At 39.8% G+C, this 25604-nt stretch overlaps 1 protein-coding gene across 1 annotated transcript in view; it reads right to left on the bottom strand.

Moving 5' to 3' along the window:
• Positions 1-25604, bottom strand: part of LOC127583300 (low-density lipoprotein receptor-related protein 1-like) — a 1307163-nt gene that overhangs the window by 438543 nt on the left and 843016 nt on the right. The window contains exons 26-27 of the mRNA XM_052039177.1: positions 24810-24974; positions 21897-22141 (exon numbers count right to left, since the gene is read on the bottom strand). Coding sequence (XP_051895137.1) covers positions 21897-22141; positions 24810-24974 — 410 coding nt within the window. The remainder of the gene's footprint in view (positions 1-21896; positions 22142-24809; positions 24975-25604) is intronic.

Genomic DNA, 25604 nt, shown 5'->3' with positions numbered 1-25604 from the left:
CAAGAAATCTCTGGTGAGACAACATGAACACTTTGGATTGTTCTTGTACAGCAACATAGAACTAAAAAGATCACTGTTTATGTTGTATTGTTTTGCAGTTTCACTGTGTCTCCAACAAATACACAACATTTTAATTTTTCATCCCTGTCTTTAAAGACAAGGGTTTTCCCTTGCTGTCCCCTTTCCAATTTCCTCCAGTATACTCCATCTGACGATCTTGACCAACTGACCACTTCTCCCAACCTGGACTCAGATCTTAGACCCATCACAATAGAACACAGAACAGTACAACACAGAATAGGCCCTTCAGCCCACAATGTTGTGCCGACATAGCTATTCCCTTCTACCTACAGAATGCCCATATTCCTCCATTTTCCTCTCATTCATGTGCCCATGCAAGCCCCTCTTAAAAGTCCCCAATGAATTTGTCTCCACCACCCTATCAGGCAACACATTCCAAGCATTCACCACTCTCTCAGTAAAAACGTACCCCTCACATCTCTTCTGAACCTACCCCATCTCAACTTAAATACATGCCAAAAAGATATTGCTTGTCCACCCTATCTATGCCCCTCATAATCTTATGAACTTCCAACAGATACCCCCTCAGCCTCCGCCACTCCAGAGAAAAGAGCACAAGTTTGTCTAGCCTCTCCTGATAGCACATGCCCTCTAATCCAGGCAACATCCTAGTAAAACTCCTCTGCAAAGCCTCGACATCCTTCCAATAGTGAGGTGACCAGAATTGCACGCAATACTCTAAATGCAGCCTAACCAGAGTTCTATAGAGATGCATCATAACTTTTTGACTCCTATACTCAATACCTCGATTAACGAAAGCAAGCATTCCATAAGCCTTCTTAACCATGCTATCTGCTTGTGTAGCCACTTTCAATAAGCCATGGACTTACACCCCAAGGTCTCTCGGCTTTTCAACACTGTTAAGGTGTACTGCCTCTTAACAGTAATCCTACCAAGGTGCAACACCTCACATTTATCCAGGTTAAACTCCATCTGCCATTTTCTCTGCCCACATCTGCAACTGATCTATATCTCACTGTATTCATCGCCAATCTTCTACACAACTCACAACTCCACCAATCTTGGTATTGTCTGCAAACTTACAAACCCACCCATCAGCATACTCATCCAGATCATTTATGTACATCACAAACAGCAGAGGTCCCAGCACAGATCCCTGCAGAACACCACTACTCACAGGGCTCCAGCCCAAATAAGTCCCTTCAACCACCACCCTCTGTCTTCTCTGGGCAAGCCATTTCTGGATCCACACAGCCAATGTCTACCATTGTAAGCAAGGCACTTTGTGTTTTGCTTGTTAAGGTATTCAACTTCATACTTATCCATTAAACCTTTTTAAAACCCTTTAACATCATCTCAAAATCCACCTATTCAGGAAGGACTGGTCTGTTAATTGGCCATTATAAATTGTTTCTAGTCTATAGGTGAGTGGTAGAATATGGAGGAGTTGATGGGAATGTGCGCAGGATAAAATGGGATTAGTTAGATGGGTACTTGGTGGCCAGTGTGGACTTGATGGGCCGAAGGACCTGCTCCTATGCAATATGAATCCATAACTTCATGATTCACCTTCAGCAACACCACATGATCTATACTTTCATTTTTTTTTGCAGCAATATATGAAACACGTTTGGGATATGTTATTGCAATTTCTGCAACATTCTGTAAAAATCTGGAGGTAATTTCCCATCTTGTACCAAGAATGCACCCATCTGACTATCAAGTTGTACTTCTTGTTTTACATTAATGCAAATCACAAATAATTTGGCAGCAACACGTTATTGGACCACCATTGAGGTTTCCATATCATATTAAGAAGTTCTACAATTCTCAGTCAGCACTTCTAATTGACTAAAATTGTATTTATAGCAGCTCTGTGAAATAATTTGATTTTCACTTCATAATAACTTGTCAAAATATAATCTTTTGATGCACAATCAGCAGCAGAGAATGCACAATATAGTCAATTTGTCAAAAACAAATTACAAATACCCAAAGACAATCACAAGAGGGAGCAGAAAATTACATCATAGTCATAAACAACATTTCTATCTTGCCTGGGTCGATGTAAATTCTATTATCTCTATATTTAAATAATAAACTTTTCATTCATATATTTCACTGCAACTTTGTTTACCGTGATATTATGAGTGGAAAGAACAGAACCCTCTTTCTCTGAGGACCATGTGTATCTAGTTTTATACAAAGTTTATTCAAGATTGATCTTCCTGCAGTTCAGCAGGGAATGAGCATTATGTGCAATAATATTTTCCTTTAAGTGAAGTTATGTTAAGTATTAGAATGTTATTTTTATGAGACCCATGGTAATAGTAAAACACAAGATAACACAGACTGTTTTCTCTCTGTCAATCTCATGAAGTTGCAAGATTAAACAGAATATTCAAAAAATTCTATGAATAATTTTGCTTCAAAATTATGAATGACAGGTGACCTTAGGAGGTCAAATCGGACGTTTGTTATTTTGTTTACTAATCTGGGGCCGCTGAAACATTCTTCTGCTATACTGATTCATATTTTCTGTGCTTTTATATTGATTCATTGCATTCACAGCTGTAACAAAATGTTGATTAAAGTGACTTGATTCTCTTTCAAAAAAAGACGACTTTATAAGAGATAACATTTAATTTGATTTGTTGTAAGACTTCAGATTGTTGACTAATTAAATGTTCATGATATTTATTAATAGAACTAAAGAGTTTCATGCATTTGATCATTTGTTCAAAGTTCATTTCTTTATAACTCTAATTCATTAAAACTGAAATTTTGTATTGTTAAAATGTCTTTATATAATTGCACTATTCAAATTATATTTTCATACAATGAATGTGGTGATAGAAGTTCATCCTCTGTTGTGTATGCTAATTGTGTGTTTCAGATGTGGTTTGTTGCACATAAGTGACTGCCTCATGTGTGTAGAGCATTCTACAGAGGACATACTTCTATACCAAACATCACGTACCTAGAAAAATAGAGGACAATTCTACAAATATGCCTTTCTCACAGAATTCTCAACATAACAACTGACCTTTTGGAACCTCAAAACTTATTTATTTATCAAAATAAACCAGCATTACTTGTAGTATTTCCAGGATAAATTTGTTGCCTCCTAAATATTTGCAATTTTAACAATGGAAAAGAATGATTAAAAATGATCTATCAGAAAAATAACATTGAGGGTAGTTCAGTTCCAGTCCTTTAAACCACCCTGGTTTGTTTATACTCAGAAATGATAGCTCATACTTCAGCAAATCTGGTAGCGTCATACGACCTTGAAGTCTCAAAGCTCAGCAACAGCATATCATATACTTTAAATTATGATATGATCACTTAGGTTCTTTTGTGAGTTCCCTGTTCATATATATTGTGGAAAGTTGTTTGTTTCACTTTCCTTACCAATGCTTTCAGCTGTAAATCCAACAACAAACTGACAGTTTATATTTCATCCCAATGGAAATTATGTAGTTGGGGGAGAAAAAAAAACAGCAGGTCTTATTTTATAACATTTTACTGCACTTTAAGAAACTTTATCTGAACTTTTTTTCCCAGTGTCAGGAACCAGATTGTGCCAAATGCTTCTTCAAACTCCTAAACAGCGTAACATCAATTGAATTTATTTGTTTCAATTGTTCATTACATCTGTCTGATTCTAGTAATGGATAAGCTCAGACTTGAATTGGCACAATGCAGTACAGATCTATCTGACACAATACGCACTGTGCTTGTACCTTGTTTTAAAAAAATAATCTCTGTTTATATATGTTTGCTTCATGAGCAGACCATTCATCCTCGGTACTATTATTCCTTTGAGAAATTGGATGGTAGTGTTTCTTCTTGAAATATTAAAAAAATAAATTATAAATATTTTTAAAATTTTCAAGTGGTCCAATGAGTCATTTTAGTAATTGGTTGTTTCCCACTGAGTTGTTGATATTGTACAACTGGATGAAATCACAAATACTGTTAGACCAGATGTTGGGTTGGTATGTTGGGTTGGGACCCAAATAGCCACATGAATGATAATTTATAGTTTTACATTCACATTAATGCACTCCAAACAATAATTTCCAACAACCATAAAAGGGAGTAAATTGCCAAATATCCACCTTTATGTAAACTTTCCATGCACTCACCCAATAAGTTTATAATCTAGTACATAACTTTTGCTAAAATCTATACCACCCAATCCTTTGACAACGTGGTCTGAAGAAACTAGTAGTAAATATTTTCATAATTGTTAATTATCATCTGGGAGCATCTTTGTGTTTCAGTGATTGGACTATATTAATGATTAACATGCAGCTGGTTACATAAAATCACCTCATAAGACTGAAATGCTATATATATCATAAAAGATGTAAATGACAATTAATTGATCTTATGATATGGATTATACATCATGCGGACTCCATTATCGTCACTTTTGATATTATCTGAATCCCTCAATTAAGTGCTGAGTTGCATTCACTCTCAAACATTGACTATTTTTTTTTCACATATAGTAGGATACAACATGATCTACTGCAAATTGTAAGATTTTTTGGCAAATAAATTTATGATAACTTACGAAGTATAACATTATAAAATATTCCAAATGTGCCAAAATCTATTCTGAAAAATAATAATCTACAGCATCATTATCCTTTTAAGAGTAAAATATTCACAATTATTCAAGCAGGCAGTTCAAATTATTACTTTAACTTATGTGAGTTTGATCTGATGAACTATGTGGACAGTAATTCAATTCCAGTTTCATGTGTGAAACATATTTTATGACATCAGTGAAATTAATCCCAACCTTTTTTGACAAACTGTCCACCTTGACTATATCATTTCTCTGTCTGTATATAATGTTCAAGAATTCTGAAACTTTTATCACAATGAAAATTCCATATTTATATCATTTTTTTGCAATAAAATGTTGGCAATATATAAACCATTAGTATACAAGACTTCCCAGTTAGCAAGCTAAATTAATAACCTTTAGTACTGTTTCCCAGAAAGAATAGTTCCTGAAGAGAAAAAATGCTTAATCTATCTTGTTATTGATTTTTGACTTTGTATTCCAAAACATGACTGTCTTTGTGCTAAAAACTGAAGATGTGCTTAAATTGATCTTGGAATATTTTTAAAAAATGTTTTCATAAATTAACCAGTTTATAATTTACTGTAATACAACTGAGTCAGTTGGTTGTGGAGCCCACGTTATTGAATACTGAAATTGAAATATTAAATTTCTCTTCCAGACATCTATTTGCCAAAAATGAATTTAGGATTTAATATAGTATCCTCTTAAAATTAATACATATGTAATTTCTGCCAGTGGATTACAGAGATGAGGTACAAGAGTAAAAATACCACAAGCCAGCTTCAACTATATTCATTGAGAGCCATTACGAATAAAATAACTTGTGCTTGAAAATCAATTACATCAGCCATGATAGTTCCAAAATAAATCCTCAACCAAATACCAATCGTATGCATAAACAAGCAACATATGTGTACAAGAGTTCAAGGACTGAAATTCAGTAACATTAGTTCTGGAGACATAAGTTCCAGAGTGGAGACAATGTAGGTTGAATAACCTCCGACTTGCCCTTTTGGTTAGCTCCACTTATGTAGTAAGCTTGTTGAAGGTGTGCTGCAGACATGCAGCGAGTAAACTGTTGGGGCAGAGACACAGTCTTGCTTGACACCATTTTCCATTGGGAACGGATCTGTTGTGAACAGTTGGTATATCAATAGTCACAAGCACTTTGGGAGTGTCCTGATTTGGTTGCATCATGGCCTGGTATGGCAATTTGAATGCGCAGGAATGTAAGAAGTTACAGAGGGTGGTGGACTCAGCCCAATACATCACTGGCACATCCCTCGCCACCATCAGAAGTATCTACGTGATGCAGTGACTCAAGAAGGCAACATCTGTCACCAAAGATCACCATCATCCGGGCCTTGCCATCTTCTTGCAGCTACCATCAGGCAGGAGGTACAGAAGCCTAAAGTCCCACATCATAAGGCTCAAGAACAGCAACTTCCCTTCTACTATTCGGTTCTTGAACCAACCTGCACAACCCTAGTCAGTATAGTTATATTTTGACCACTTTGCAGTAGAATTGATTTTTTTGTTCTAATTTTGTTTTTTTCTTATATAATTCTGTGTAATTTATGTTTAATTTATGTTTTTTTTGTGAATGTTGTGTCTTTGATGCTATGTGCCTCTGATATTACAACAAGTAAGTTTTTAAATTGCACCTGTGCGGACATGTATTTGTGCATATGACAATAAATTCGATTTTGCCTTTGACTTTTGACTTTGACTTTGTCTGGAGGTCATGAAACATATGATCTTACTGGACAAATCCTTATCTTCTTTCTAAAGATTCCAGGATAAAATTAAAATGATATGGTTTCCAGTAATAGCCTCACAAAATATTATTCTTGCCAGTATATTCAAGCTTTTTAAAATGATCGCACATAAATAATTTTTATTGCTTTTCCAAAGCTGTTGTCATTCATTCTACTTCATTTTCTGAGCCAGCTCTTTACACGACTACTTCAAAGGTACAAATTAGCTACATAATCAGGCCCACATATTCTATCAACATTAAGCACTGATCATCTCCATCAACAGTCTGCCAGTGAAAAAGAAATTGTGAGGATTTCCATTCAAAGGAAAACTCAACAGAGATTACGGCTACCTCATTGACAATGTAATAAAGCTATCTAACCATTAATGCCTGTGTTTTCCATCTTTGTTTAAAAAAGCCTTTTTTGTTCGTTGTGTGGGAACAGAAGATGAGAAAAAACAGAGTTCAAAGATGCAGAAGTATTGGTATTGGTTTATTATTGTCACTTGTACCGAGGTACAGTGAAAAACTTGCCTTGCATACCGTTCGTACAGATCAATTCATTACACAGTGCATTGAGGTAGTACAGAGTAAAAATAACCGAATATGGAGTAAAGTATCACAGCTACAGGGAAGTGCATTGCAGGTAGACAATAAGGTGCAAGGTCATAACAAGGTAGATTGTGATGTCAAGAGTCCATCTCATTGTATAAGGGAACCATTCAATTGTCTTATCACAGTGGGGTAGAAGCTGTCCTTGAGCCTGGTGGTATGTGCCCTCAGGCTCCTCTATCTTCTGCCAGATGGGAGAGGAGAGATGGGAGAATGACCTGGGTAGGTGGGGTCTTGCATTATGCTGGCTGCTTCACCAAGGCAGCGAGAGATATAGACAGAGTCCATGGAAGAGAGGTTGGTTTCCGTGATGTGCTGGGCTGTTTCCACAACTCTACAGTTCCTTGCAGTCCTGGACAGAGCAGTTGCCATACCAAGCCGTGGTGTATCCAGATCGCAAGCTTTCTATGGTGCATCGATAAAAGTTGGTGAGTGTCAAAGGGGACATGTAAAATTTCTTTAGCCTCCTGAAGAAGTAGAGGTGCTGGTGAGCTTTCTTGTTCACTCCCAGGAACTTGAAGCTCTCAACCCCCCGACTTCAGCACCATCGATGCAGACAGGTGCATGTACACTGCCCCCTTTCCTGAAGTCAATGACCAGCTCTTTTGTTTTGCTGATATTGAGGGAAAGGTTGTTGTCATGATGCCATGTCACTAAGCTCTCTATCTCTTTCCTGTACTCCGATTCATCGTTATTTGAGATACGGCCTACTACGGTGGTATCATCTGCAAACTTGTAGATGTAGTTAGAGCAGAATCTGGCCACGCAGTCATGAGTATATAGGGAGTGAAGTAGAGGGCTGAGGACACAGACTTGTGGGCCACCAGTGTTGAGAATAATCATGCTGGATCTGTAGCTGCCTATCCTCACTGATTGCGGTCTGTTGGTCAGAAAGTCAAGGATCCAGTTGCAGAGGGAGGTGTTGAGTCCCAGGTCTTGGATTTGGTGATGAATTTGCATGGAATTATAGTATTGAAGGTGGAGCTGTAGTCAATAAACAATAGTCTAATGTAGGTGTCTTTACTGTCTAGATGCTCTAGAGCTGAGTGTAGGGCCAGGGAGATGGCATCCACTGTAGACCTGTTTCAGCGGTAGGCGAATTGCAGTGGGTCAAGGTTATCTGGGAGGCTGGAGCTGATGCGTGCCATGACCAGCCTCTTGACACACTTCATGATGGTGGATGTCAGAGCCACTGGTAGGGAGTCATTAAGGCATGTTACCTTGTTTTTCTTAGGTACCGGGATGATAGTGGTCTTCTTAAAACAGGTGGGAACCTCAGATTGAAGCAGGGAAAAGTTAAGTATGTCTGCAAATACCCCTGCCAGCTGATCAGCACGATATCTGAGCACATGGCCAGGGATACCATCCAGACCAGATGCTTTTCTTGGGTTCACTCTCCAAAAGACTGATCTTACGTCCTCAACGATGACCATGGGTTCAGTTGTGTTGGAGGCTGTCAGAATGGGTGGTGACAATCCACTCCTCTTCCGTTCAAAATATGCATAGAACCTGTTAAGCTCATCAGGAAGGGATGCACTGTTATTGACTAGGCTGCCTGACTTCATTTTGTAGCCCATTATAACACGTAAGCCCTGCCACAACTGACGGCTGGTCTGGGACTCTATTTTGAACCGGTATTGTCTCTTGGCATTCCTGATAGCTTTTTGGAAGTCGTATCTCGATTTCTTGTTGAGGTCAGGGTTACCTGATTGGAATGTAGCAGTCCCTGACTTCAGTAGGGAGTGGATTTCCTGGTTCATCCATGGTTTCCAGTTTGGGAACACTCGTATTGTCCTCTTTGGTACACAGTGGTCAACACACTTGCTGATAAAGTCCGTAATGGTGGTGGCATACTCATCAAGGCCGGTAGCTGAGTCTTTGAACATGGACCAGTCTACCGACTCAAAGCAGTTGCGTGGAAGCTCATCTATTTCCTCAGACCAGCACTGCATGACTCTCTATACTGGATCCTCCTGTTTCATTTGTTTGTATGCAGGGAGCATGGGGAGGAGGATTGTTACAAAGTTTTGCACAAACTTAAAGAAAATTTACTTTTGGGTCATGTGGGGTTACTTGTGGATGATGAGTAAGCAAAGTGTCTTCCTCCAACCTTCGACTGTTCAGTGCGCAATATTTTCGAGTCTGTTGCTAGAAAATGGACAGTTGGCATTTTTTGCTGCACTAAATTGGATTACTGTAAAGTGCTAACACCAATTGAAATCACAAAAACCTCACAAAATCAGGACATACTGGCTTTAAGAAATCATTAATGTGGTTTGCTCCCCTTCAGGAGCAGAACAACACAATCTGCACATCTCACGTATTACAACTGTGTTCTGGAGAAGCAGCTGCCTTGTCAATCATGTGCTAAGTAAGGGAAAGTTAGTCAATACTTTTCAAAAGATGAGAGAGAACTGGGGTGATCGCAAAGATTCATGGCCAGAAGGACAGGAAGACATAATGGCACAGGGGGTCTCCTGGGGAAATTTCCCTGACAGGTTGCATCCTCCTGGTTGTGGGTGGCCTTGAGCTCCTGTGATGAGTGGCAGCCTCATATCCACAGATCAAAGGGTGTGTGAGCCACAGTTAGGAGTTCACAGAACCCTTGATCTTCAGAGGACTGTCAACATTGATTTTTTTAAATAGAAAATTCAGCTGGAGCTTCTTTATATTTAAGAAACATGTCCCTGGATAGGACACTTCCTTCCACTTACATTTGGCTGAATGTAATTAACTCACAATAAAACAGGGAGCAAAAGCTTGTAAGCTATAACCCTTTGATCCAATTTTAGACATAAAGTGAGAAAACATTGATAGAGGATCTTCAGCAGGAAAATAAAATCTGCAATAGGGTAAATTAACAATTTCTTAATGGCAATAAATCAACAGGAAAGAGGCACAAACACTTTAAAACAGGTGCAAAGTACTTTACTTGTACGGACTAGCCATATAAAAAAATAAGGCCCCATTGGGTCCAGTTTCTTGACAAGCCTCTCTATGGGGAACAGCTTCAGTAAGAACTGTCTTATTTAATAAAGTACCATCGAAAATGATGCCAAATTAAACTAATCACCTCTGTCTGCATGTGGTCTCTGTCTCTCAGTTCCCTACCTGTCCATGTGGCTGTTTAAATGCCACTTAATTGAGTCTGTTTCCAACCCCCCACCACCTGCTCCCTCCCACTTCGCCAGCATGTTCCAGGCACATACACTCTCTGTGTAAAGTGCCTCACACATCTCCTTTAAACTTTCCCTCTCCCACCTTAATCCAAGCGCTCTAGTATTTGACATTTGCTTCCTAGGAAAAAAGACTTTGATGATCTACCCTATATATGCCTCTCGTAATGTCGTAAACTTTCTATCAGGTCAACCTTCAGCCTCCAACATTCCAGAGAAAACAATCCAAATTTGTCCAACCTCTATAGCTAATACTCTCAAATCCAGGCAAGAGCTGAGTGAACCTCTTCCTCACCCCCTCCAAAGCCTTCAGGTTGTTCCTATAATGTGGTGACCAGAACTGCACACAATACTCCAAATGTGGCCTAACCAAAGTTTTATACAGTTGCAACATGACTGACTGACTTTTATAGTCAATACCCCAACCAACATATGCCTTCTATACCATCCTAAGTACTTGTGTTGCCATTTTCAGGGAGCACTCTAAGATCCCTCTGCACATCAATGCTCCTAAGTGTCCTGCCATTTACTTTATATTCTCCCCTTCCATTTGACCTCCCGAAGAGCAACACCTCACACTTGTCTGGATTAAAGCCCATCTGGCATTTCTCTGTCCATATCTCCAACTGATCTACGTTCCGTTGCATCATTTGACAACCTTCTTCACAATCCACAACTCCACCAATTTTAATGCTTGTTATTTTAAAATAATAACTATTTTTCAATTTCTTGCAGAGAGATACTGACACACAATGCTATTATTGGACCCATCACCAAATCAGAATCAAGTATCACCACTCTTTTAATGTCAATAACTAAGGTAGCTGGCAGCTGAAGCAGGTGACAGGGAAATCATGTACAGTAGTTCCTCCAGACAACCTACTCACCTACTCACATTTGAATTTCACTCATTGCGTGTCTAACTTCTTCAGTAGCACGTAGAGAGCTGGAACGTTTCTTTGTTTACATAGAACATTACAGCACAGTACAGGCCCTTCGGCCCACAATGTTGTGCTGACATTTTATCCTACTCTAAGCTCTATCTAACCCTTCCCCCCAACACAGCCCTTCATTTTTCTATCACTCATGTGCCTATCAAAGAGTCTCATAAATGTCCCTAATGTATCTGCCCCTGCAACCTCTGCTGGCAGCGCGTTCCATGCACCCACCACTCTCTGTGTTAAAAATATCTTACCCCTGACATATCTTCCTCCAATCACCTTAAAATTATGTCCCCTTATGTTAGCCATTGTCGCCTTGGGTAAAAGTCTCTGACTGTCCACTCGATCTATGCCTCTTATCATCTTGTACACCTCTATCAAATCTCCTCTCATCCTCCTTCTCTCCAGAGAGAAAAGCCCTAGCTCACTCAACCTATTCTCATAAGACATGCTCTCCAACCCAGGCAGCATCCTGGTAAATCTCCTCTGCATCCTCTCTAAAGCTTCCACATCCTCCCCATAATGAGGCGACCAGAACTGAACACAATACTCCAAGTGTGCTCTAACCAGAGTTCTGTAGAGCTGCAACATTACCTCACTGCTCGTGAACTCAATACCCCAACTAATGAAGGCCAACACACCATATGCCTTCTTAACAACTCTATCAATCTGCACGGCAACCTTGAGGGATCTATGGATGTGGACCCCAAGATCCCTCTGTTCCTCCACACTGCAAAGAGTCCTGCCATTAACCTTGTATTCTGCCTTCAAATTCAATCTCCTGAAGTGTATCACTTCACACTTTTCCAGGTTGAACTCCATCTGCCACTTTCAGCCCAGGTCTGTATCCTATCTATATCCTGCTGTAATCTACAGCAACCTTCTACACTATCCACAACACCACCAACCTTTGTATCATCAGCAAACTTACTAACCCACCCTTCCACATCCTCATCCAAGTCATTTATAAAAATCACAAAGAGCAGGGGTCCCAGAACAGATCCCTGCAGAACACCACTGGTCACCGACCTCCAGGCAGAATACACTCCATCTACCACCACCCTCTGTCTTCTATGAGCAAGCCAATTCTGAATCCACACAGCCAAGTTTCCCTGGATCCCATGCCTCCTGACTTTCTGAATGAGCCTTCCATGAGGAACCTTATCAAACACCTTACTAAAATCCATGTACACCACATCCACTGCTCAACCTTCATCAATGTGCCTTTGTCACATCAGGCTCGTGAGGCACGACCTGCCCCTCACAAAGCCATGCTGACTGTCCCTAATCAGCCTATGCTTCTCTAAATGCCCATACATCCAGTGTCTAAGAATCTTCTCCAGTAATTTGCCCACCACTGAAATAAGACTCACTGGTCTGTATTTCCCAGGGTTATCCCTACTACCTTTCTTAAACAAAGGAACAACATTTGCCACCGTCTAATCATCTGGCACTACTCCTGTGGCCAGTGAGGATGCAAAGATCATCACCAAAGATGCAGCAATCTCTTCTCTCACTTCCCATCATAACCTTGGATATATCCCTTCTGGCCCCGGTGACTTATCTATCCTAATGTTTTTCGAAAGTTCCAGCACATCCCCTTTCTTCATGTCGACATGTCCTAGCGTATCAGCCTGTCGTACGCCATCCTCACAAATGTCAAGGTCTTTCTCACTGGTGAATACTGAAGAATAGTATTCATTAAGGACCTCCCCTACCTCTTCCAACTCCAAGCACATGTTTTCTCTTTTATCCCTGATCGGTCCTACCCTCACTCTAGTCATTCTCCTATTCTTCATATACATGTAGAATGCCTTGGGGTTTTCCTTAATCCTACTCACCAAGGACTTCTCATGCCCCCTTCTAGCTCTCCTAAGTCCATTCTAAAGCTCCCTCCTGGCTACTTTGTAACCCTCCAGAGCCCTGTCTGATCCACGCTTTCTAATCCTCAGGTCAGCTTTTTTCTTCCTCTTGACAAGATATTCTATATCTCTTGTCAACTATGGTTCCTTCACTCTACCATCCTTAACCTGCCTCAATGGGACAAACCAATCCAGAACCCCATGCAAGTACTCCCTAAACAGCCTCGACATTTCCACTGTGCACTACCACAAGAACATCTGTTCCCAATTTATGCTCCCAAGTTTCTGCCTAATAGCATCATAATTCCCCCTCCCCCAGTTAAATAGTTTCCCATATCATCTGCTCCTATTCTTCCCCAAGGCTATGGTAAAGCTCAAGGAGTTATGGTCACTATCTCCAAAATGCTCTCCCACTGAGAAATCTGAAACCTGATCAGGCTCACTGCCTAGTACCAGGTCCAGACTGGCCTCTCTTCTAGTTGGCCTGTCCACATACTGTGTCAAGAATCCTTCCTGGACACAAAAGCAGAAATTCAATGGTAGAGTCCCCATCTCTACTGCATTATCTGATTTCCCATAGCACAATTAGGTCTGTTTTGATGTCAATAGGACTAGTTCCAGCTTGATAACTTTGGAAACTAGTCAGTATATTGGGAGGTTTTTTAAAGATATTAAATAAATAGCACATTGTCAAGGCATGAGCAGCAATGAAAGGCCAGGACGGTGAATGTGCATCTACATATTGGCATAGTACGAATATCTCAAACTGCTTCTCAAGTTGCTTATGGATGGTTAACTGATTAATTCTCAGCAAGTCTAAAACTGAAATACATCCTGTAGAATCTGTTCTATCCTACAGGTTCTGGCTGAAGATCTGAAATTGGTGGCTCAGTGAATGCTTTATAACATTTAAATGTAGCTTTATTCTATGGAGGACTATAACTATGAGGTCCATTCAAAAATGAATATATTTAGCAAACAGTTGATAAAAATGTTTTTAAAAATATTTTAAGCTTTGTAAGCTGATTTCCACGAAAGTAAGAGATGATATCCTATATCAGTGCAAGGTGATGTTACCTTTCCTCATTCTTCTCAATGTGTTTGCTGCCTTTGATACAGGTGACCACAATATCCTCCTCACCTTCGCTCCTCGATCAGATACGTGGGTGAAACTGACCTCAACCAGCTCCATTGCTATTCAGCTAGTAATGGCCAGAGAAACAAGTATAATGAATTTTCTACCTACTTCTGTGCCATTACCTTTGGAATTCCCCAGTAACTTATCTTTAGCCCCTCCTGTTCATTTCTGCAAGCTCCACCAAGTTTCCAAATTTCTTAGTTCCATACATATACTTCAGAACTTAGTCTATCCGTGATTTTATTTGTTTCTCTTTTGTTGGTTTTGCCTTTAGTTATCTAGGTCCTAAATTTCAGACTTCCACTCCTAAACCTCTCTCTCTCTCTTAAGATGTTCTTATAATACTCAGCAACAGTTTGGTCACCTGCCACAATATTTCCGAGTGTGTCAGGGTGTAAATTCTGTTTGATAGCAGGCTCTTGAAATGCCTTGGGATGTTTTAATAACAACACATTATTGTTGATAAATATTACATGCTTTAAAATATTTTCAGCCACCTTATAAGATCCTCCTGCTATGCCACTTAACATTATACGGCAAGATGTGTATCTGAATCACAGAAGTTGGTTTGGTTTGTGATTTGTTCATGGGATGTCAGTGATACAGGTAAAGTCACATTTAATGCTTGTCCCTAGTTGCCTTGGGCTGAACTTCTGAAGACTTTGCAATGAATATTTTATTTAATATACAAATTACTATTAGTTTCACCCACATTCATTGAGCTGACAAAATGATATTTCTTGCTTTTTCATAAAGTCAAAGATCATCTTGAACAACTCACAAAATTTCCATTAATTGCACAGTTATGAAATGTAGTGTTTATCCTAACTTTACTATTGGATATATAAGGATGCAGACTTTTGTTTACAGTATCAGTTTTGCTCTGTTGGTACTCTTGGCACGGATTCAGATTGTCATGGGTTCAAACTTCTTTGAAGGGATTTGGCGCTGAAGCTAGGCTGACATTTCAGTTCAATCCTGAGTACACTTAAACCATCTGTCATTTCACCTGAATCTAAAATACCTCATGGCATTATTTGGAGAAGAACCAGGGCAAGAAGTGAGATTCCCCAGAGATCCCAACCAAAATAGAATTGTCAACTAACACCAAACAGGAACTGGTCATTAAATTCTGTGGCAATTTTCAGAATGCAAATTTGGCTGCCAAATAAATTTTAAAAAAACAGAGACAATACTTTCAAATCTAATTCATTGATCATCAAAGGTGTCAGGGAGATGAGGCACGAAATCTATTTTGAATGCTACATATGTTTTTATGGTTCCAAGGTGGAATCTGATGTATGCACAGACAAATTTTATGATGCAAGTCATGTCTAATGGCATACTGGCAAGAGAATTAGTATAAAAAAACAATTACAGTCCATGTCAAGAATGCAGAATAGGCAGATCAAGACATCAGTTACAACAGAGTGAGAGAATTAGATAATTTTATGGCACAGAAGGAGGTCATTCAGTCCATTGTGTCCATGCAAGCCAAAACATGGACACGAGGTAAATCCTACTTCCCAGCTCTTCATCCAAAGCCCTGCAGTTATGTGTCTTCAAGCTCTGGTCAAATCCGATACTGATTTAATGTCAGTTCTTTTAGTTAAAGCTTAATGTTCCATTGAATAATCACTTTCCTGGTAGATTTATAAGATTATGAGGGGCACAGATAGAGTAGACAGCTGGTATATTTTTTCTCCAGGGTTGAAATGTCTAATGCTACAGGACATGCATTAAAGGTGAGAGAGGGTAAGCTGCAAGGAGATTTGTGGGGTATTATTTTTACACAGTGAGTGGCGAGTGCCTGGAATGCGCTGTCGGGGATGATAATGGAGGCAAATATGATAGAGGCATTTAAGAAACTCTTTGATAGGCACATGAATATGCAGAGAATGGCGGGATATGGACTTGTATAGGCAGAAGGGACTAGTTCAGTAGATTGTTAATTGCAAGTTTAATTAGTTTGGCACAACATCGTGGGCCAAAAGACCTGTTCCTGTGCAGCACAATACAGGCCCTTCGGCCCACCATGTTGTGCTGCCCTTCAAACCACACCTAAGACTATCTAACCCCTTCCTCCCACATATCCCTCTAACTTAAATTCCTCCATATGCTTATCTAACAATCTCTTGAACTTGTCCAATGTATCAGCCTCCACCACCACCCCAGGCAGTGTATTCCATGCACCAACCACTCTCTGGGTGAAAAACCTCCCTCTGACATCACCCTTGAACTTCCCACCCAACACCTTAAAGCCATGTCCTCTTGTTTTGAGCATTGGCGCCCTGGGAAAGAGGCACTGGCTATCTATTCCTCTCAATATCTTGTAGACCTCTATCATGTCTCCCCTCATCCTCCTTCTCTCCAATGAGAACAGCTCTAGCTCCCTTAGTCTCTCCTCATAATCCATACTCTCTAATCCAGGCAGCATCCAGGTAAATCTCCTCTGCACCCTTTCCAGCACCTCCACATCCTTCCTATAATGAGGCAACCACAACTGGACACAGTACTCCAAGTGTGGCCTAACCGGAGTTAAGCTGCATCATCACTTCGTGGCTCTTAAACTCGATCCCCCGACTTACGAAAGCTAACATCCCTTAAGCTTTCTTAACTACCCTATCCACCCACGAGGCAACTTTCAGTGTAAGTACTTTCACCAGAAGGACTGTAGCAGTTTAAGAAGGTGGTTCACCACCACGTTCTTAAGGATAATTAAGGATGGGAAATAAATGCTGGCTTTCCCAGAGACCCAAATCCTGAAAATGCACAGAAGAGGTTGCTGTCTTCAAGTTATATAAAATTGTTCAAGTCTCTAGGGGGTGACGTGGTGGTTACAGAAGACAACTGTCATCACTTTCAAGGCTTCTGAACCAGTTGCTCCCACACAGTAGATTTTTGTTCTGAGAGTGCAGTATGAGTGGGAGAATGAGCAAAGGATATAGAGGGCGAGACAATTTGCTGTGAGGTAGCAGGGAAAAAGGCTGTCAGCAGAAGACACTATCTATCTGGGATGTCCAGGCCACGATTCTCCAACTTGGACCCTAGTCCAACCAATATTTGAGGTTTGAAGAAGGATATCATCAAAGTAATACACCACCTTTTCCAACAACAATTCAATCATCAGCAGGGCCAGAAGTACTTTATAAAATATTGATAATGCCACATCTTGAATATTGTGTGTAGTTACCATCACCACAATATAGAAAGAATGTGATTGCTCTGGAGATGGTAAAAAAGAGATTCACTGGGATATTGCCTGGGATGGAATGCCTCAGTTATGAGGAGAAACTGGAGAGACTGGGTTTGTTTTCCTTGGAGTGGAGTAGGCTGAGTGTAGAGGTATACAACATTATGAAGGTCACATATGGGGGAGACTTTTCTCCACCACAGAAGTATCTATATAGCCAGAGGGCATAGGTTTAAGGTGAGGACTGAGAGAGTTACAGGGGACAAAACTAGTATTTATTTTCACCCAGTGCAGTTTGGAGTTTGAAAGGCACAGCCTGAGAGGGTGGTGAAGTCAGGGACTCTCACAACATTTAAGAAGTATTGAATTGAGCACTTAAATTACCAAGACATCAAGACCAAGAGCTGGTAAATGGGATTAATATCAATGGGTACTCAATGATCAGCATGGACTGGGTGAGCCAAAATGCCTGTTCCTATGCTGTATGACTCTAAGGCACTTTGACTGTTAAGATAACCATGATCAGGAACTTTTATGCATCTGGATCCTTCCAGACTGGAGTTGGAGACTGAAATAACTGACAGGTTGCTGTCACCAGACATAAAGGAGCTCACTGAATCACTTTATTCCAAGGGAGCTGAGTGCAATTTGTTCTCTCTTGTCAGAGAACAGTGAACAGTATGGCATGTAGCTTTTCAAGGATTACAGGCTCCCCGTGGAGCAGTGTACAACAGACTCCACACACATATTGCTTCGCAGGTGCTACATTTCAACTCAGAGATGTGCCACAATCAGAAGGAACTTGGATCCCTCAGTGCCAGCAGGTGTATAACTGTACCCGGTGCATGACGTGATTCAATGTCCTCACAGATTCAGAAAAAAATCACAGTTTCAGGAGTGCATTAGATAGATCCCTGAAATGCTTAAACATCAATTCTGCCACCTGGGTTGCTCTGGATTACATGACAGGGCATGCATCATAATGTCTATGCTGTACTACCCAACCCATTATGACAGCTAAGGCCTTGTCTTTAGCTAAATGACAATTGGCGGTGGCAGAACATGAGGAAAAGGGAGACAATGAAGTGGAATGGATGAGACAAACTAAACAGTCTCTTCTGCCCTGCCTATCTATGATCAATTCACATGAATACATCATCAATGAACACAACCTAGTACCCTATTCGACAGCAGTTCCGTTTATGCTCCTTCTGTTGCCGCCCACTTTGCAAAATGCAAAAAACAAAAGTTAAGACAAAAAAAAATCCAAACCAAACTTATAAGTCAATGCATGACAAATAGATATATGTTTTATGTCCCTTTCCTTGCTCTATGCTGAGTGACTCCAAGGGCTACAGCATGGAAGCAACTGCAAATGGAAGGTATTTGCTTGAGGACCCAACTACAGAAAGCGACATTTTAGTATGAATGGCTTCAATATGGGTTGGATAGATGACAAACAAGAGCAAAGGCACCAACAGAGTGGTGTAGTGAGATTATAAATACTGTTCCCTTGACGGAGTTGACTTACTGCCATTCCCAGGGACAACAGTTTAGTAATCCTAGAAATCTCATAGAGGATGTATTGCTGAACTGTGAGAGTGGATCCTGTCTCTAAGATAGCATACAACTTATCCATGCTCAATATCTGAGCTGGATTTGGTAATGTTATGTTATGGAACTTGGTGTTTTCATCTTCACCACCTTTTTACCTTTATGTTCCAACCCGGCCAATTTCATGTCTGAGGTTTCTCAGCAGTTGGTTAAAGAAAGTATTTGAAGATGCTTTTTATTGAAGTTGACGTTTGTATTGTCACTAAATACCCTGTGGCACTGCATCTAGATTCTCAAGACAACATTCCTTGCATTATATGCTCCAGCTATCTTCTCCTGTCCTCTGTGTGTCTGCTGGATCTCTCACTGGCACTTTGCATGAGCAGGGCAACCCTTCCCCTCTCCCTTCAATGTATCCAATGCAGCCTCAGAAATCCAAGGATCCTACAGTGTCCCATGTTGTTCCATGCTTCAATGTCTTTGAGGTTGGCTTTGTTTGTACAAGGATTATCTGCAGCTAACATACACCTCCCCTTTAATGAGGTGCAGATTATTTTCATTCATAAGATTGCTCCCTGTGTTAAGGCAGTGAGCCAATGAACAGCTCTGCATTACACAAAACATGCAGAAGTCATGCCCCAAATCTGACATTAAAAACAAAAAGCTACAGATGATAGAAGTCTGAAATAAGAACAAAAAACATTGGAATACACGGGAGGTCAGGTAGCTTCTGTGTCATGCTAACTTACCCGCTGAGTATTACAAGCATTTCTTGTTCTATTTTCAAACCTAACTTGTCACGTCTATTCATGTACCAGGCATGAATTAATCATACATCATTATCCAATTTAGTCATCTGGGTCTGCAAAGTTGCCAAAGGTAAACTACAGGGGAAAGCTTGAACTGCAACAAACTCTACTTCACACTCATTAATATATATCATTTGTTCTTTTCTGTTAAGAGCATCCACATGTATATATCTTACTCTTTAAGAAATTTCCTGCTGAACAACACGAGAAAAAGCTGGGGCAGGCCATCTGACCCCTCAATCTGCCCAACGATTCAATATGATCATGGTTGATCTGCCCCAAGCCTTGACTTGTTCTGTACCAGTTCCCCAGAACCCTCAATTCCCCAGTTTTCCAAAAAAAAATATCATTTGCCTTTTTAAATACCTCCAATAATCCCTCATGGAAGCTCCACGGCCCCCTTGAGTGAATAATTCCAGAGGTTCACCACCCTATATGCACAGAGTAATCATTCATTTTTAGATGTTAAGGGAATCAAGAGATCCAGGTTAGAGAAAAGACATTGAGATAAAAGATCAGCTGTGATCTTATTGAATGGCACAACTTGCCTGATGGGCTGAGTGGCCTTTTTCTGCTTCTATTTCTTATGTTTGTTGAATTTTGAAGCAAAGCATAGAACTCATTGGCAATTAACTTCATAGAGCATACCTGAAATTACAGATTTAATTAACAGACATTTTCTTAATATCAGTAAAAACTCTGCCAACAGTGCTATTATAATCAGGAGAAGTAGTGCTGTTGAAGAAAATTAACCGTTTTGCCCAATGCAATATGTTTCAGACTAAATGCAAACATCCACTTGGCATACAAGCTGTGGAACAAAAGTGGCAAATACACTTGATTACTTATCTGTGCTTTATCATTTTACTTCTCTCTACACACATTTTCAATACCACCCAAATCTTTAAAGGAAAAACATAGTGAAATATGGTGAATATCAACACAGTGTTGATTTTATACAATTCATGTTCAATCACAAGCTGAATTTTGAAGTAAATAACGATGTGCAGCCATTTTTATGTTGCACGTTTAGCACAAATGACCAAGGGCAAATTTCGATGCAAGAATTTCTTAAGAGCTATCTTGTAAGAATGTCTTATAAAATGCAATACAGGACAATACAATTGTGTGCTGTTTTTATGCTGCATAATTGTAAACAGCTTCATAAATAATTATACTATTCTAAAAAAGCTTCTAGCCAAGAAAATTATTATTTGAAATGCAAGTTTGCAGAAGTTCTGTTTTTGCATTGTTGGAGGAAAGTTATACCTTTATTTTCATTGGAAGGTTATATTATTATTTCTATGATGTTTTCATAATGTTAAACTCGGGTGAAATCAAAGGGAAATAGTCAACAATGACTCCAACAATTAATCTTTGAGACAGTTTTGAGGTTGATGTTCGGCTGCAAAGTTGAAAAAAAAAGCTTGGCTTCAACCAGATCTGCTATTTATATGTAAATGTAACCAGCTAAGTCCAGAGCAGTACTATTAAAGATACAACATTTTGATATCACTTGGTTTGAAATCTTAACACCTGCTATTTAAACAGCTAGTACTAACACCTAATATTAACTACAGGCTGAATACATCCGATCAGGCATTTGTCCATGCACCTAGTCTACCAGATTCAAAAGTGGCTCTTCTATGCTGGATTGTTGATATGGCAACTGTCTTTTTGAACAAGATGGTTACTTCAACAGCAACCAGGCTGATTGTTAACTGTATAGTGAGTCCACATTGTTGCTTAGAATATTTGTGGATAACTTCTTTTTTAAAATGCCATTTCTCTCTTAATGACTCTGGTAGTGAATTTTCACTTAGAAGAATATCATAGCACCATTCAGCCTGCTATAAATTTTTTTGCCCTTTTCTTCCAGTCTTTCCTAATTTGTAACTACTTTGAAACCTAAGTAATAAAGCAGTTGCATTAATTCAGTTACAGTAAGATTTGTCACAAATGAAATCAATGTTATTGATAAGATGCCCCGATATGAAAGGGGAGCAGATCCTTAGAAAGTCACAATGAAACTGGCAATTTAACATTTTCTTAATTTATTGCCTTGCATTTTAGTTGAATCAAATAAAACTATATCATCCTGCTATCAAATAACTGCAAGAGAAATTATAAATGCTGTTGATTTATTTTAAAATTGGTCTGTATTTTTTATCATCAAACAATAGTAAGTTAAACAGTTCATCTACCTTGTGGTTGCCTGGTCTGATGGTAAATCTGAAGGTCATAGGGCCGAGCGCTGGTTCTCTGTACCACAGTGACATTTTGGCCAGTCCACTTGTTGGCTTTCAGAAGGGTGTTAGTCTTCCAGTCAGTCCAGTAAACATCACCTCCGTACAATGTTACAGCAAATGGATGAGAAAGGTATTCATGATCACGCAAGACTTCTATCAATTCACTGCCATCATATAAGGCTGAGTAAATAGCATCAGACCTAGAACAATGAGACATGAATGAACAAATGGCATTTTGAAAATAAATTCCAGACACTGACTTGCCAAAATATGTGCACCACTTTTATTTTCTTTACCAACACTCTTGCCCCTCTTCAAATTCATGCCTTACTGAAGTTTATTTATCACAGGAGGAGATCTCTGAAGTTGGATGGAGCAAGCCCATGAGGAGTTTTGAAAATATGTCTGTAAATTGCAAAATCAGTATGCTGAAGCACAGAGAGCTGGTGAGGCTTTGGAGCAGATACGAGTAGTGTGAGTGTGGAGCTACTTAAAGCTGAGAACGCATGCTGGGTCCTGTGATTGAGTTGTGGAAGGTTAGACTAGGGACACCTTTTTGGAGAGTGATAGAGAATTATAGGATTATGAGATTGAAGGAGACCCTGATCTTTTGAAAGAAACACTCACCAGATTCAGAGGAGTCCACCACTCCAGCTTCTTGCTAAGGTGACTGTCCTTTCTTGGAACCACCCAGGATTCAAATCTTTTAGGTGCCATAATGGAACCCATATATATCTTCTGAACAGTTCAAATCTCACAAAAAGGCTTGGGGTAACCCAGCCACACCCTATATGTGTAGGTCATGGAAGAACTGGCTGATCCAATCATAGTTCTTTTGGTTAAATTTCTCAGCTCTGCCCTATTCTAAGCCACTTTAGAATATCTTGCAAAATGAAAGATTGTTTCAGTTACAAATAAGTAGCCAAGATGTTCTGCCAGGCAAGCAAAAAAGGACCAGTTTTCTATGCATGGGATTATTTGACGGCAGTGGGGAATGCTCTTTATAATAAAGTTGTTGGAAAGGGTAGAAAGACAAAGAATGAAATCTAGATTGTATTTTTCCATTTCTTTTGCAATTAAAAATGTTCAAACCATTTTCTGATGCAGATCAACTAGAAAAGTTGCAATTCTATATTTAATAGGAGTTAAACAATTTTATTCAAGAAAAACTCAAAGCAATTGTTGGGATGTACCAACATTTAAAGTAGAAAAAATAGTTGCACATATATCAGATACAGAAGGTGGTAGCAGTCAGAGGGTAGTAGCGGAGGATTGCTTTTCAGATCGGAGGCCTGTGACTAGTGATGTGCCATAAAGAATCAGTGCTGGGTCCTCTGTTGTTTGTCATAAATATTAACAATTTGGGTGAGAATGCAGGTGGCATGATTAGTAACTCAGTCAAGTGTGAAGTGATGCTTTTTGGTAAGTTAAACCAGGGCAGGACATAAACGGTGAAGAACAAAGCCCTGGGTAATACTGTAGAACAGAGGACTACAAGTACATAGATCCCTGAAAGTGGCGACACGGTTAGACAGGGTGGCAAAGAAGGTGTATGACACGCTTGGCTTCATTGGGGCATTGATTACAAGAATTGGGATGTTATGTTATAGTTATATAAGATGTTGGTGAGACTGCATTTGAAGTATTATGTGCGGTTCTGATCCCCATGCTAAAGGAATGAAGTAATTTCATTAGAGAGAACATAGAACAGAGAACAGCACAGTATGGGCCCTTCCACCCATGATGTTGTGGCGACCTATTTAAATACTTACTCCATGATCAATCTGACTCTTCCCTCCTACACAGCCCATAACCCTCCATTTTTCTTACATCCATGTGCCTAAGAGTCTCTGAAATGTCCCTGTTGTTTCAGCCTCTATCACAATCCCAGGCAGTGCATTCCAGGCACCCACCACTCTCTGTGTAAAAAAACCTCGATCTGGCATGTCACCTGAACTTTCCTCCTCTGACAAACCATGTCCTCTGGTACTGGCCTTTGCCGCCCTGGGGAAAAGGTGCTGGCTGTCCACGCGATCTATGCCCTTCATAATCTTATACACCTCTATCAAGTTACCTCTCATCCTGCTTCACTCCAAAGAGAAAAGCCCTAGCTCGCTCAACCTTTCCCCATAAGATATGTTCTCTAATCCAGGCAGAACCCTGGTAAATCTCTGCACCCTCTCTAAAGCTTCCACATCCTTCCTATAATGAGGCGACCAGAACTGAACACAAAACCAGAGTTTTATAGAGCTGCAACATTACCTCATGTCTCTTGAACTCACTCCCCTGACTAATGGAGGCCAGTACATCATACGCCTTCTTAATCACCATATCAACTTGTGCGGTAAGTTTGAGGGGTCTACGGATTGGAGAGGGGGCAGAAAAGGTCCACGAGGATTTTTCCGGTGCTGGAGGTGTTGTGTTATAAGGAGAGACAAGATTATTTTACCTGCAGTGAAGAGTGACTTTATAGATGTTTATAAAATCATGAGGAGCCAAGCTAAGGTGGATGGTCACAGCTGTTTTTTCCCAAGGTATGGAAGTCAAAACTAGGAGGCATAGGTTTAAGGTGAGAGGGGAAAGATTTAAAAGGGACCTGAGGGACAAGTTTTTCCACACAGAGGGTGGTAGCTATTTGGAAGTAGCTGGTAGAGGCAGGTACAATTAATGTTTTAAAGGCAGTTAGACAGGTACATAAATAGGAAAGGTTTGGAGGGATATGTTCTGAATACAGGCAAATGGGAGTAGCTCAGGTAAGCACCTTGGTTGGCATGGATAAGTTTGGCCGTAGGGCCTGTTTCTGTGTTGTATAAATCTATGACTCTATTCCATGATCAAATTTTGAAAGACCAAAATCATTAATCTTACATTGCATCAATCCAGATGATTCTGTCCTCAAGGTAATCCACGGTCAGTCCATTAAGCCATCCGCCAGTCCCCAAAGCTTTGTAGATGGCCTTCCTTCCTGCTCCACTCATTGAAGCTGCCTCAATTCGTGGAAAACTAGAATCCCAGTCAGTCCAAAACAAGAATCTAACAAAAAAACCCAACAATTAACATTTTCCATGACACAGCACATGTGCTTTCAATTTTTAAAATACATGTAATTTCTTGTTTACTAATTTTTAAATTACTTTCCTCTTTCAATTGTAAATACATACATCTACACACATTGGTTGATTCATTGCAGAGCTTCTTAATGTTGCTTTCCCACATTACAATTATCTGTCACTTTATCCACATTGTTTATTTGCTTTTTTTCTGTCTTTTGCACTGAATGACTTGTTCTCCCCTTTTCTATTACTCTTTTTTATACATCTTCTTCCACCTGTCCCCTCCATGTTCTGCACACTCCCCAACCTCTCTGTTTGGCTCATGCATAAAGACCTTCTATTTTTAAGGTTCAGCATAAGCATTGGGTCTAAAGAATACTATGTCTTGACAAGGTCAGACTATCTAAGAGGTGCTGAGACATATGTAGGTATGAAATAACTGACACATTTGAGAAACAATGAGAACATATAGGAATTGGAACAGACTCTTTTGAAGAGGGGGTGATATTGGAAAAGCAAAACAAAAACACATACCTCTGGAATAGGAAATCAAGCTGTCAAATGGTTAAATACATTCAGTATTTTATACCCTTATTTAGACGATCTACCA

Source organism: Pristis pectinata, chromosome 1, assembly GCF_009764475.1.
Source record: "Pristis pectinata isolate sPriPec2 chromosome 1, sPriPec2.1.pri, whole genome shotgun sequence".
NCBI lineage: Eukaryota > Metazoa > Chordata > Chondrichthyes > Rhinopristiformes > Pristidae > Pristis > Pristis pectinata.
This window is presented reverse-complemented; position numbering and strand designations above follow the sequence as displayed.